The sequence below is a fragment of the Lepus europaeus genome, chromosome 15, assembly GCF_033115175.1.
Source record: "Lepus europaeus isolate LE1 chromosome 15, mLepTim1.pri, whole genome shotgun sequence".
NCBI classification, from domain to species: Eukaryota; Metazoa; Chordata; class Mammalia; order Lagomorpha; family Leporidae; genus Lepus; species Lepus europaeus.
In genome coordinates, this window is record NC_084841.1 from 27,573,804 (window position 1) to 27,588,529 (window position 14,726).

Sequence of the window (14,726 nt, forward strand, 5' to 3'; positions counted from 1 at the left end):
GTGATCTGGCTCCTGGCTTCGGATCGGCTCAGTTCCAGCCATTGCAGCCATTTGGGGATTGAACCAGCAGATGGAAGACCTCCGTCTCTCTCTCTCTCTCTCTCTCTCTCTCTCTCTCTACTTCTTTCAAATAAATAAAATAAATCTTAAAAAAAAAAGGATGCCTGACACATATGAGGCACTTATATACCGCACATTATATATTCTATATGTAGATGTATCAACTATATATGTATGTGACATATATATATATATATATATATATATGTATATATTACATACAGTGGATTTGGCTTTGATGTCCAAGAACCATAACACTGCTTGACTTGGACAAGTTTTCTGTTTTTTCAAGACTACAGTACTTGAAAATGATGGCTTTTGGCCAGCGCCTTGGCTCACTTGGCTAATCCTTGCCTGCAGCACCAGCACCCTGGGTTCTAGTCCCGGTTGGAGCGCTGGGTATTAGTCCTGGTTGCTCCTCTTCCAGTCCAGCTCTCTGCTGTAGCCCGGGAAGGCAGTGGAGGATGGCCCAAGTGCTTGAGGCCCTGTACCCGCATGGGAGACCAGGAGGAAGTACCCGGCTCCTGGCTTCGGATCGGCGCATTGCTGGCCATAGCGGCCATTAGGGGAGTGAACCAATGGAAGGAAGACCTTTCTCTGTCTCTCTCTCACTGTCTATAATTCTCTGTCTATCTCTCTCTCTTACTGTCTAACTCTGCCTGGCAAAAAAAAAAAAAAAGAAGAAGAAAGAAAATGATGGCTTTTTTCTTGCTTCGGCAGCACATACACTAAAATTGGGACGAAATAGAGATTAGCACGGCCCTTACACAAGGATGACATGCAAATTCGTGAAGGAATCCATGTTTTAATTGTTTGTAGTCCTTGTCTTTATTCCTGTGGGGCAGCGGTCTCTACTTTTTACTTGTTCTACATGATGTGATGGTTAGTGTGCATTGAGTCCGTGATTATAAAGTAAATTGAAAGTTGTTATTGCAAAAATTAAAGGGGGAAAAAAGAAGGAAGATGGATGGAGGGAGGGAGTGAAGAAAGGAAGGAAGAGGCTTATAGTCTTAGAACTGTATCTATGAAACACATGAAATCCTATTTAAATTAATAATAATTTTTAAAAAATGATGGCTTTATGTAAAAGCACTAAACAACAGAAGCAAGTTAAGAAAGACTTATTAGGAGTTGACTCTACTTTTCATAAAGAGACAAATATGTGGTTAATCTTACTTTTTTTAAAAAGATTTATTTATTTATTTGAAAGGCAGAGTTACAGAGAGGCAGAGGCAGAGAGAAAGAAGAATGTCTTCCATCTGCTGGTTCACTCCCCAGATGACTGTAATGGTTGGAGCTGTGCTGATCCCAAGTCAAGAGCCTGGAGCTTCTTCCGGGTCTCCCACGTGGGTGCAGGGGCCCAAGTACTTGGGCCATCCTCCACTGCTTTCCCAGACCATAGCAGAGAGCTGGATCAGAATAAGAGCAGCTGGGACTCAAACTGGCACCAGCTTTACCTGCTATACCACAGTGCCGGCCCCAGTCTTCCTTTTCTTTTTTTTTTTTTTTTAATTTTTATTTATTTATTTACTTATTTATTTATTTTTTTTGACAGGCAGAGTGGACAGTGAGAGAGAGAGAGACAGACAGAAAGGTCTTCCTTTTGCCGTTGGTTCACCCTCCAATGGCCGCCGCGGTTGGCGCGCTGCGGCTGGCGCACCGCGCTGATCCGATGGCAGGAGCCAGGTGCTTCTCCTGGTCTCCCATGGGGTGCAGGGCCCAAGTACTTGGGCCATCCTCCACTGCACTCCCGGGCCACAGCAGAGAGCTGGCCTGGAAGAGGAGCATCCGGGACAGGACCGGTGCCCCGACCGGGATTAGAACCCGGTGTGCCGGCACCGCAAGGCGGAGGATTAGCCTAGTGAGCCGCGGCGCCGGCCCAGTCTTCCTTTTCTAAGCCAGGTCTTTTATCTGCAAACTGAAAATCGAGCTTCTCTGCTCTCCTACTTAAGAATATTGAGAAGTCAGCAAGGAAATGATCAGATCCTACTGAGCCTCCCTTCCTTCATCTTTAAAAAGCAGTTGATAACAATACCTACTATGTGGCTGGCTGTGAAAGCTCAGGTGTGAGAGAGTGAACTTGAAGAGGCAAAAAGTTCTGTTGGAAATGAACTCTTAAAGAGTGGACATCTTAAGGAGATTGTGTCTTCCTCTCTTTCCAGTTTTCATCTTGCTGCTGCAAAAGGGACATGTGGAGTGCCTCAGGGTCATGGTTACACACGGTGTGGATGTGACAGCCCAAGATACAACCGGTACGATGTTTTTAATCTCTTAACGCAACAGGCCAGCATGAGAGTATGTATCAGTAGGTGAGCCGCATATTCATTGTAGTAAAGTTCCAGTCTACAAATAAGCCAGAAGAAAATAGAACTCTACCCTCTCCACGGTGACAGGGTTCTGACATTGTTCCATCATTTGTGCCTTTGCAAGTGTTTCCGTCTTCTATGTGGGTTGGTCAGCAGGAGCCTGCACACATGTTGCCTCCCATTTTGATATTTTCTAAGACGATGTATACACCACATAGTGTTATCCAGTCCATGTTTTTATGAATCACAGTGTGAGAGGCTGAGTGGAGTGAGCTGTTGAGGAGCTCATTTCTTCAATGACCATGAAGATCAGAAGCCACAAACTGCATCTGAGCAGCTCCCATGATCCTTACCCTGTACTATGCTTCAGTGCATCCAGCTCACCGGCAGACTGGGTGGCAGGAAGGGAGGGAGAGCGGTGGGGAAAAAGAATAAACAACACACACACACAAGAATAAACAATACACACACATACACAAACACACCACACATAAGAATAAACAACATATACACATATACACACATATATACAAACATTCACACATACAAGAATAAACAACACACACACAAGAATAAACAATACACACACATACACAAACACACACACATAAGAATAAACAACATATACACATATACACACATATATACAAACATTCACACATACAAGAATAAACAACACACACACAAGAATAAACAATACACACACATACACAAACACACACACATAAGAATAAACAACATGTACACACATATAATACACACATTCACACATACAAGAATAAACAACACACACTATATACACATACAAGAATAAACACACATGTACACAAACAAGAATAAACAACACACACAAGAATAAACAACACACACATTCACACATACAAGAATAAACAACATATACACATATACACACATATACACATACAAGAATAAACAACACACATATATACATACAAGAATAAACATACACACATATACACATATAAGAATAAACACACACATGTACACGTACAAGAATAAACAACACACACAAGAATAAACACACACACATGTACACAAACAAGAATAAACAACACACACAAGAATAAACAACACACAAACAAGAATAAAACAACACACACATATACACAAACAAGAATAAACAACACACAAACAAGAATAGACAACACACACATATACACATACAAGAATAAACAACACACACAAGAATAAGCACCACACATATACACATACAAGAATTAACAACACACACACACACCCTTAGACTCTTCTCTCTGTGATAACACACACACACACACACACACGAATGCTGACAAATGACAGGCCAGGGAGATGGGAAGGAAAGGTAGTGTATGCAGCATTGTATTTCATAGAGACTGTCCTCCAGGAGAGTCCCTGGGGGTCCAGCCTGGGGTGGTGCCCCTGTGGGCCACACAAAGGACCAGAAGCAACTACTAAGAGCTTTTTATTTCTCTGTTGCACATGAAAATATTTGGATTCTAATAGGTTTTTGTTTTTTTATAGAAATATAAAACCAGCCAAACTCCGTAGTTTTTCTCCAAGTGAGGCTTTCCATCAAGTCCCTCTCATCCAAAAATTGGTCTCTTCAGAGTAGTTATCTTGGACATCCAGGCAGTTATTGCAAAAATGCTGTTATAACAAAATATGGTTGGAAATTTACACTTTAAAATTGTTTTCAAGGTCTCTAGCATTTTTTTTTCATATAAATAACCTCAGTGGTTGGGAATGTTTATCCTTTGAGAGTAAGTTTTTTTAGGACAAGCCGAGAACTACTTGAAGTCAAGTCAGGTAAATGATGTGTCAGGCTGGTAAAAACCATTTTTGGTCAAACATAGGGAGTGATTGAAGTAACAGAATCATTTTCTTGAGCAGAGACAGGGAGTTTGGACAGGGAGTTCCAAAAATATTTTGAGAAATAGCAATACCAGTAGAAGAATGAATGGTTTCCTTAAGTGACTACCTTAACAGAAATACTAAATTATGTTCCATTAGTGGAAGTTATCTTTAGTCTCAAAACCTAGTTATTGTATTTATTTTTAAAGTTCATGTCTTTACTCTTCTAAAAAGTTTTGAAAATATTTTTCAATTTAATTTGAAAGAGTTTCAGGGAGAGAGATATTGATCTTCCATCTACTGCTTCACTCCCCAGTGCAGTGGCCAAAATGGAGCCAAGTGCTTCCTCTGGCTCTCCCATGTGGGTAGCAGGGACCCAAACATTTGGACCATCTTCTGCTGCTTTTCCCAAGCCATTAGCAGAGAGCTGCATTGGAATTGGAAAAGCCAGAATGTGAATAGGAGCCTGTATTGGATGCCAATGTCATAGGCAGCGACTTTATCTGCTATGCCAGAATGTCAGCCCAATTGTCATTACTTTTAAAGTCATACCATATACACATAAGGCAATATAATTGGCCAACATATCCCCAATGAGATGTAGTTCTTATTAAATAGAGAGGATTTCCTCTCTAAGAAAGTCATAACTCAAAAGTATTAGTTTAGAATGACAAGACTGGTACTGTCATAGTTTTATTTCATTGCATTTGGTATTATGAGATAAATAACAGCAGTCTAGTTATTTCCATCATAACCAAAACATCTTTCTCACCACTCATTGATTATAGGGAAAATGAGTTTCTTTAATATATGCTCATTGTATAAAACTTGGGAAATACAGAAAACTATAAAGGAGACAATTTTTAAAAAGATTTATTTATTTAAAGATTTATTTTTATTTATTTGAAAGACAGAATTACACAGAGAGGTACAGACAGAAAGAGGTCTTCCATCTGCTGGTTCACTCCCCAAATGGCCACAGTGACCAGAGCTGAACCGATCCGAAACCAGGAGCCAGGAGCCCCTTCCAGGTCTCCAATGCAGGGGCAGGATCTCCTACTGCTTTCCCAGGCCATAGCAGAGAGCTGGATCAGAAGAGGAGCAGCGGGGACTCGAACTGGCACCCATATGGGATGCTGGCACTGCAGGCGATAGCTTTACCTGCTTTACCACAGCACCAGTCCACCCAGTTTTTTTTTAAACTATTTTGCTAGACATGCTTCTAGATTTTCCTAGCATGTTTTCACACAAGTTAAATCACATTCAATATTAAATTCTGTATCCTGCTTTTTAATTTAATATTCCATCAGTAGCTTTTCTCCCATTAGCAAGCTCTTAAGAAGCACAGGTTTCTGTGGCCACACAACGCCATGTGAGATAAGTTCCTCTTTACCAACACAGTCCTTACTGAGATTCTGAGAGCCAGTGCAGTGCCAACTTCCCTGCACACTGCCTTGACCCTGGTATCCAGGAAGCATCCCTGGAGCCAGCACTGTGGACCCACCCTGGCTGCTTCTCAGGGCTGGTCAGTGGGAACTGATTTAAATTAGTAGAATCCACAGCACTTGTGGTGCCGGGCTGTTGTCCAAGCATCCCATGGGTTGCAAGATGTGTCGGAGCCAAGTCACTTCCCTCTCATCTAACAGTTCTTGCAGTGAGGCCAGCAATCGGTTCCTCAGTCTTTGTTATTTTCCTCTGAGGACTGAGCAAGGCACCGACTTCCCATGATTTCTTCAAAGCATGATGAGAAGAGAACAAAAGAAGGGAAAGGCTGCTTGGGGAAAAAGTGCCTGGGAATGTCTGTTGAGCTATCTAGAACAGCACTGCCCAGTAAGCAAGATAAATTGTGATGGCTCTTACTGCTTGTTCCTTTGTTTTCCTGTTAGCTGTATCTCTGGCCCTGTAACTCTGCTTTGCCAGAAATCATATTGGAATACAAGGGAAGGGCTAGGGCATTGGTCACTGCACCTTCGTGGTCATTGTCAGTACAATGCATTTTTATGGTGGTTAGAGGATGACAGCTTTTAGAGTGTTGTCTTCTCAGTGAACCTGGGGTATAATCACAGCACAACACCTTCAGTGATCCGGTGGTGGTGTGAAGATCTTAGCAGGGACAGGCATGCATGGGCACGAATGCTCTGTGCGTTCGGCTATGATAGAATCACGAATCTTGCCACTTCCTTCTGTTTTATACCCTGGAATTTCATATCTTACAAGAAAAGTTTTGACAATCACCCAGCCCACTGCTGTTATTTTACAAATCAGAAAATGAAAGCCCAAGGCTCATAGGCCATTATGGTTCGTGTTTTTATTTTGGAAAGATTTCCCCAACCCTGAATTACCTAGTTGCCAAACGGCACCACAGGCACGCAGCGATCGCGTGGGAAAGTCGGCTTCTAGTGCATGGGACCAGCCCTGGGATGCATCCCCATTGCTTGGGACCTGGGACCTTTTAGTGCTTGTTTGTTCTTGCTCTTCATGGATAGATAAACTGACTTAGGAAACACTTCTGGGAAAACACTAAGATTGACTTCTGGGCTTTTTTTTTTCCCCAGACCTGCATTTAGCACTGGGGAATGGGAGGTAGAATTAAATAGAAAGACTATCAGAAGAGGCACTAGCTTCCAGGCTTCCTTTACTAACAAGCCTATGCATTTGACCCTGTGTGACAAAGTGCTAAAATAAGAGTGCCTTAAACAGGACAGGGCTTTCTCAGTTGAAAGCCCCATGTTGGTTTGGCAGCCCTGCTCCCACCACAGGGACTGAGCCTTCTCCTTGTTGCCTAACCGTCTGGGTATTTGTGTGGGCCCAATCGCCTATAGGGCTCCCAAGGAGTCTGCATCTCACAGCAGTGTGGGTAGGGAAAGGGCAGCCAAACATTGTATACACATGCAAGGGACCTTCAAGAAGTTCTTGGGAAGTGCATATTATGAGAAAAACAAGCATGAATCTCCAAATTTTGCAACAAAACAGATTCGTCTCTTAATTCTGTTTTTGCATGAACTTTTTAAAGGGCCCTCCTATTTTTTCTCAAATCTCATTGGACATAATGTGGATTTATAGGATGCTGGGAAATTCTGGACAGCCATTTGTCCATTAAAAATGGAAGGTTTGGGAGCAGGCCTAATGGTTAAGACGCCAATTAGGACACCTGCATCTTATATCAGACTACCTGGGTTCCAGACCTAACTCTGGCTCCTGACTCCAGCTTCCTGCTAATGCGGTCTCTGGTAGGTAGCAGGAGTAACTCAAGTAATTGGATTCCTGCCACTCAGTTGGGAGACCTTGATTGAGTTCCCTAGCTCCTGGTTTTGGCTCTGGAACTGGCTCTTGAGGGTATCTGGGTGGTGAACAAGCAGGTGAGAAATGTTACTTCTCCCCCCCCCCCCCCCACACACACACACTCACTCAACTCTTAATCAGCTCTGTCACTCTGCCTTTCAAATAAATAAACATTTGTAAAAAACATTGAGGTAATGAGGATTTCTAAGATTAATGCTTTTTGAATATATTTAAAATTATAAATAAGTGAAGACATAAATTTACACTGTTCGTGTTTGAAAATATTTTTTATTCAGAAACTGATTTTTTTTTTTTTTCAAAAAATGTTTGAGTATTTATTTGAGAAGCAGAGGGACAGATAGTGAGCTCTTATTCACTGGTTCACTCCCCCAATGACTGCAACAGCTGGGACTGGTCTGAGGCCAGAGCTAGAGCTGGGAACTCAATCCAGGTTTTCTACATGGATGGCAGGAACCCAGTCACTTGAGTCATCATTGCTGTCTCCAGGGTCTGCATTGGCAGGAAACTGGGGTCAGGAGCTACAATTGGGTGTTGAACTCAAGCACTCTCTTATGGGAAGTAGTAGTTCTTAATTGCTAAGCTAACTTAGCACTCCTGAAGCTCTGATTTTTAATAAAATAGTTTGGTCTATTTGAGTAACATTTATAGTTATTTCTAAGTATTTCTATTACTGGAAAATATGGTTTCTCAAATTTGGCCTTTGGATATTTGTTAGCCATATTTTTGTAGCTGTTGACTTCACTGATATTAAAATTTTTCACATTGATTTGAAAAATGTGCTGTCATTCCCATCAATAATTCCCCTGGTATATTCGTCAGTTCTTCCTTATTCTCTCCAGAGATTCTACAAGTTAAAAGAAATGGTCACTGTTTGAGGCAGTTTAGGGCAAGATGTCTGATGGCTGGGGCAGCTATGACTTCCTTACTTGGAGTCTTTTTCAAAAATAGCATTCCTAGACCACCTGCAATGGTCCAAGACTCTTAAGTTACAAATTGCATCCGTCTTTCTTTTTTCAGACAAAGTTCTGCTGGAATGCACTTGAATTAAAGTTGCCCTTTTTATTTGCCTGTAGGAAAATTGCTTTCTGATCTTCCAGACAGCTCACAGTGGTATGGGAGCCAGATGTATGCATTGTCTCATTATAGTGGGATTTTGTCACTAATAGAATATATTCTCTCCAGAAAACTTTACATTTGGAAAGAGGATTTAGTTTTAATGTGAGCAATGAGAGACATCTCACTTCAGTGTAATAGTGTCCAGGGAATGATTTGTCATTTGGATTTTGAAACTATTTTAAGTGAAAAAAGACTTTTGTGCTGCTGGTTAGGAAAATGCATCCAAGGGCCAAGGAAGAAAAGAATTTTTGCTCCTCCAACCACCCCACACTCACTTCCAAGTAAGACCAGAATTCTTGAAGTGGAATGAGAGTCTGTTATTTACGTTATGATATGTTGTTGAAACTGCCCTACCTTGTTGTCTTTGGAGAACTGTGCCTTTTTCAAATGGGTGCTGTTCATGCAGAACAGCTTTTGTCCATGGCACAGACAAAAGTTAATGCATTGCACCAAAACATAAACAGTCTCCAGCTTACAATCAGGATGTGTTCCAAAAGTTCATTTGTAAGGCATTTGTTTAAAATTCAGAATGTACTTGTCCTTAGAAACAGTGGTATAAATGATGGTTGGGAAGGCCAAGTCAGCCCACCAAAGCCTATTTAATGCATAATGAAACTAAGCTCCTACTATTATGCTTTATACATCCTGGAAGGAGGAAGGGGAAGAGAAGATCTTTGTCTCCAGACTTTCAAGGGTCTCTTTACCCTCATTTCTTAATCTTTCCGTCTCAGTATCCCACATCAATAAAGCAATTCCCCCTTACACACACCTTAAGATCTCTCAGTACAGTTGATCTTACGGTAGAAGGAGTCTCATCTTTTGACCTTATACATGCTTTTATATAGCTCTGATGACTCTCTAGTCTTTAAGTATGTTTCCTGCTCACCTGGTTCTCTAATTAGTGAGTTCTGGTCGGTGTTACACAGTGAAGCCTTAATTCAGAAAAGACAAAGGTATTTTGGGACCAGGCTACCAAATAAAAGCCACTAGTTCTCAATTGTGGGTAGTTTTGCCCCTTGGGGATATTTTTGAACTTCATAACTGGACGTCTTAATGGGCAGATACCAGAGATGGTGCTTAACATTCTGTAATGCACAGGACATCTACCTGCGGCAATGACACAACTTTAATACCAGTAGTGTTAAGGTTGAGAAACTATGGTTTAAGCCTGTCCAAAAGTGTTCATTGTTTGTGGGTACTGCATGAGGCTCTTGGTCAAATAGTTGGGGAGTTTTGGGCTTTATGCACTTGCCAGATGTGTTGGGTTGGCTGGGTGTCATAGCCAGCCACCTGCTTCAGATATTTGAGATGAGCGTATTGTCCAATTCACATTGACAAGAATTTATTGAGAGCCTACTATACACAGTGGTGTTGTTGACACTGGGGATACAGCAGGGAGTGAGACAAACAGAGATGTCTGTCCTGACCAAGTTTATATTCTAGTGTGAAAAAAATCATTAACCACATAAATGTGCATGTGTGTGCATTTGTATGTAGAGAGAGTTGGGAAGGGAGTGATAGAAGGGATTAGGTGCGATGATGAATAAGGAACTAAAGCATGGAGTGGGTATAAGAAGTATTGGAATTTTATTTACTTTTATTTTTAAAGATTATTTATTTATTTATTTGACAGAATGAGTTCCCATTCTCTGTTTCACTCCCCAGATGCCCACAAGCCAAGATCTGGGAACTCAATCCAGTTCATTCATGTGGGTGGCAGGAACCCAATTATCAGAGCCAAATCTGGGAGTTGGAAACTCAGTCCATGTTGCTCACATGGATCTGAATTAGCAGGAAGCTGAAGTCAGGAGCTACAGCTGGGAATCAAGCCCAGGCTTGCTTGCTTTCTTTCTCTTTTTTTTTTTTAAGATTTATTTACTTGAAAGTCAGAGTTACACAGAGGAGAGGCAGAGAGAGAGAGAGAGAGAGAGGTCTTCCAATTGGTCGCAACGGCCGGAGCTGCACCATTCTGAAGCCAGGAGCTTCTTCCAGGTCTCCTGCGTGGGTGCAGGGGCCCAAGAATTTGGGCCATCTTCTACTGCTTTCCCAGGCCATTGCAGAGAGATGGATCAGAAGTGGAGCAGCCGGACCTCGAACTGGCGCCCATATGGGATGCTGGCACTTTAGGCCAGGGCGTTAACCCACTGCACCACAGCACTGGCCCCAAGCCCAGGCTTTCTGATCCACAGTGTGGGTACTTAACTGTAGTCTAAACGCCCATTCCCAGGACTTGGAATTTTAAATGGGGAGATCAGAAAGGCCATTCAGAAGGCGGCATTTCAGTGGCATACACAGGAGGTCCACGAGCAAGCTGTGTGACTGTCGTCACAGGGAATCCAGGCTAACTGTAATCCATCGCAAAGGCCCTGGATGGGTAAGGCTTCTGCTCCAAACCCCGAAATTCTGTCGGTCTTGGCAACTGAGGGGGCAGTTGAGTAGAGAATTCGGATTTCCTAATGTTATTTGACCACAGAAGCAAAGTTCCATGTTGGAATCATGAAAAGAACTTCAAGAAATGTCCCTTTGATCATATGTTGCCTTACAACTCTTTGCTGCCTTCTGCATGAGAACATTGAAATCTGAAAACTTCAGGCGATGTCCACTCGCAACAGGGGTCCACTTGGTGGCGAGGGAAACCAGAGACCCAGTGTGCAGCTGCCTCCAGTGGCCTCCCAGGCTGGGAAGTCCTCGCCTGCTGTGACTGTTGTGGCCCCAGGAAGCTTGGCACACTTGATGACAGTGGAAGGCAGAACTTCTCAGCTGTATGTCTGAGCCCACTGCAGGCTTCGAGCCCAGGGCTGCCTTGCACCCTGGGAGAGCCACGGGTGAGGCCTGGGCACCTTACCTGGTCGGCTGGGTACCCTAAACTCACTCCACTTTTGTCGGGCTGAAGAATGGGAGGCCTTATTCTGCAGACAAACAATTTGGACTTTGTGGGAGAACAGTTTATTTCCTCATAGTTGTCTTCAGTACAGAGATAAGAAAGTGACTTAGAAAGTGTGATCTTTTTCTCCCCCTAATTTTTGTTTATATAACCCATGTAGGACGCAATGCTTTGCACCTCGCAGCCAAGAACAGCCACCATGAGTGCATCAAGAAGCTCCTTCAGGTAGAGTACCAACAACGTTACATCATAAATGTGTCATTTGACTTATTTTTGATAATTTTTATTTATTTGAGGGACAGAGAGAGAAAGACAGAAACAGGGATCTTCTTTCTGCTGATTCGTTCCCTAAATGTCAGTAGCCACACCTGGGCCAGGCAGAGGCCAGAGGCAGAAACTGAATCCACATCACCGACATAGGTGGCGAGGACCCAAGTGCCTGAGCCATTACCTGCTTCCTGCCTGCGTGCGATGAGCAGAAAGCTGAAATAGGGAGCAGAGCCAGGATTCGAACTCTGGCACTCTGATGTGGGGTACAGGCATCCCAACTGCTACGCCAAACACTGGCCCCCTAAGTGTGTTATTTTTAAAACATTAAAAGTAACCCTATCTGTGAAAGAACAAATATCCCCCCCACACACACATACTTACACATACTTCTTTTTTTGTTATTTATTTGAAAGACAGAGTTACAGAGGCAGAGAGAGAGAAAGACTTTCCATCCTATGGTTCACTCCCCAGATGGCCACGGTGGCCAGAGCTGGGCCTATCCAAAGCCGGTATCCAGGAGCTTCTCTGGGTCTTCCGTGTGGGTGCATCTTCCACTGCTCTCCCAAGTGTGTTAGCAGGGAGCTGGATCAGAGGTGAAGCAGTTAGAACTTGAACCAGTGCCCTTATGGGATGCCAGCACCGCAGGCGGAGGCTTTACCCACTACACTACAGTAATGCCCCCTCCCCCCTTTTAATACCACTCGGGAAGCTGTCTTCTAAGAAGCTCTGCTGTTGAAGTGATCACCAAGGAGACGGCTTTCTTAGAAACTCCCCTGGCAGACAAGAGCATCCTGATGGAAATTGGAAGGCTCTTCCCAGGGTCGACCCTTTGTCTCCTGTTTTCCTTTCTATCGAACGTGTACCCTCTAAATGGTCGGTTTTTAAAAAGTCTCTTTCCAAACACTTCAAAATCTTACCATACAGGATCTCCAATATCAGCAGCTCTTCTTGAGGAGAAAAATTTCAGCGAAATTTCCTTTTTGTAACTTGCTGATCTTTTAGTTCTTAGCTTCTGTTCATGTGCTCGGTTTTCTTCTTCTTCATGATTTTAAACCAAGTCCCTGGTTTGATAACCTTGCCAGGAAGTTTATAATGATCCCTTAAGATGATGACATTTATAAATGTTTAAAGATGAATATTTAATGAGCTCCCATTAGCAGTCGCTACAGTGATGTCCAGCTGTTGCCAGTCAAAATGCAAGCTGGCTGTTTTCAGAACAACACAGAGCAATAAAATGCATGCTTGGAGTACTGTCTGTGCAGTGGAGCTCTTGTCTCTTGGGTTCAGGAGCACTGTTGGGGACCCAGCATCTTGCTTTAATTTGGCTTTGAAATTCTAATGCAGAAGTGTGGTCACATTCTTCAACTGGTCCTGCCCTGCTCATCACGTAGCTTCTTGTCTTGCCTTATGTGATACATGCTAATGCCAATTCCCAGCATCCTTAACCTTAACAGGTCTTGGAAGCAAAATTCAAGAAGGGGAAAAAAATCCATGTCTATGATGTGGCACTATGAGGCTTTTCCCTGAAGATCATTAAAATAGAACTTTTCTTCCCTGCCTCCTCTGGGACCAGGCTCTCTGGAGAAGTGAAAGTCGCTGACTTGCAGATTACCCAAGTCTACCATGTTGGCCCTCCCTCAGTTTTGTTCCTTTCCCAGTTTGTGTTTTAAATCTCCATGCCCATCCTGGCTGGGCTCTGCAGACTTCGCATCTGGCTCTGATTTGAAGGAAGGGTTAACCTGACAAGCTGGAAGCCCTCATGGGCAATCACCAGATATTCTAGTCTGTACTGTAATTGTATATCTGGTTATGCAAATGGACTGGTTTTTCTCTGGAGCCTTTGAAGCCTTTAAACAGCTCCTTGTGTTGTTCTAAAATTAGGCCAAAGCATGATAAGTTGTAACGTGATCTTCATTTTTCTTACCATGAAAGGGCATGTGGGTCACTCTAAGGTAGCCTGCTCTTAGCTCCTCAACCTCAAACGGTCTGGCCACTGTTCCTCCTGGATTGTTGCTGAAGTCGTGGTTGGGGACCTGCGAGGTCCTGGCGACAGCTTGCTTTCCTAGGGCCCTGCATCTCCATAGACAGCTCTTCACCTTGGCCTTGGCCACCCAGGCTTTCTGTGATGGAGCCTCCATCAATTCCCACTTCACCCTCACACTTTCTGCACTTACCTATTTCTCTGGGCTTTCTACACCTTGTTCTTTCTGTCTGCCTGCTGGAGATAGTTCCCCCTCCTCAGGGGTTATCATTTTCCAGTTCTACCTGCTCGAGGCAACGGGCACTAGAGCCTTGTGAGACTTGAGACTCCCGTGAACTCTCTCCCTCCCGCAGTGGTCTCTGCCATGCTTAGTTATACCAGGTGTTCCGGGGCACCACTCACTGTGCCAGTCCTTGCCTATCTCCTGATGACCAGAGCATCGTGTCAATGGAGCTCACAGTCAAGTCCATTACAAATCTCACAGCACTAAGTAGGAAATGACCAAGGTACAGGAGAGAGGAGTGAGAGACAAAGGTTCAGAAAGAGCCTCCTGGAGGAAGTTTTATTTAAGCTGAAACCCCCGATAAGCAAAGAGGCAAAGAGAAAACATTCCAAGTAGCTGGAACAGCAAGTGCCAAGGGCCTGAGGTGGGAACCATGCTGGCCAGGAAGGAAAGAAAGCCAGTGCGTGGCCCTGGGCAAGCACCCGAGGAGGAGCAATGGCAGCAGTACGGGGCCTTGTGTGACATCGTAGGCAGAAGGTAGTTAATCCCAGGCACTCTGTGGAACTGGGAAGGGCTTTTAAGTGCACAGTGACAGTCACAGTTTTAAAAGATCAGTCCAGTCCTACAGACAGTTGATTGAAAGGGAAAGGAGCAGAACCAGGGGAGGCCCACTGGGAGGCTCCCTTAATTGTCCAGGTGAGAAGCTGCTGGCTTAGGAGTTGGTAATGA

At 43.5% G+C, this 14,726-nt stretch overlaps 1 protein-coding gene and 1 pseudogene across 1 annotated transcript in view; both read left to right on the forward strand.

The window, feature by feature from the left end:
• Positions 1-14,726, forward strand: part of RAI14 (retinoic acid induced 14) — a 166,389-nt gene that overhangs the window by 125,634 nt on the left and 26,029 nt on the right. The window contains 3 exon segments of the mRNA XM_062212436.1: positions 2,223-2,241; positions 2,243-2,312; positions 11,684-11,748. Coding sequence (XP_062068420.1) covers positions 2,223-2,241; positions 2,243-2,312; positions 11,684-11,748 — 154 coding nt within the window.
• On the forward strand, positions 769-868 carry LOC133774720 (U6 spliceosomal RNA; annotated as a pseudogene).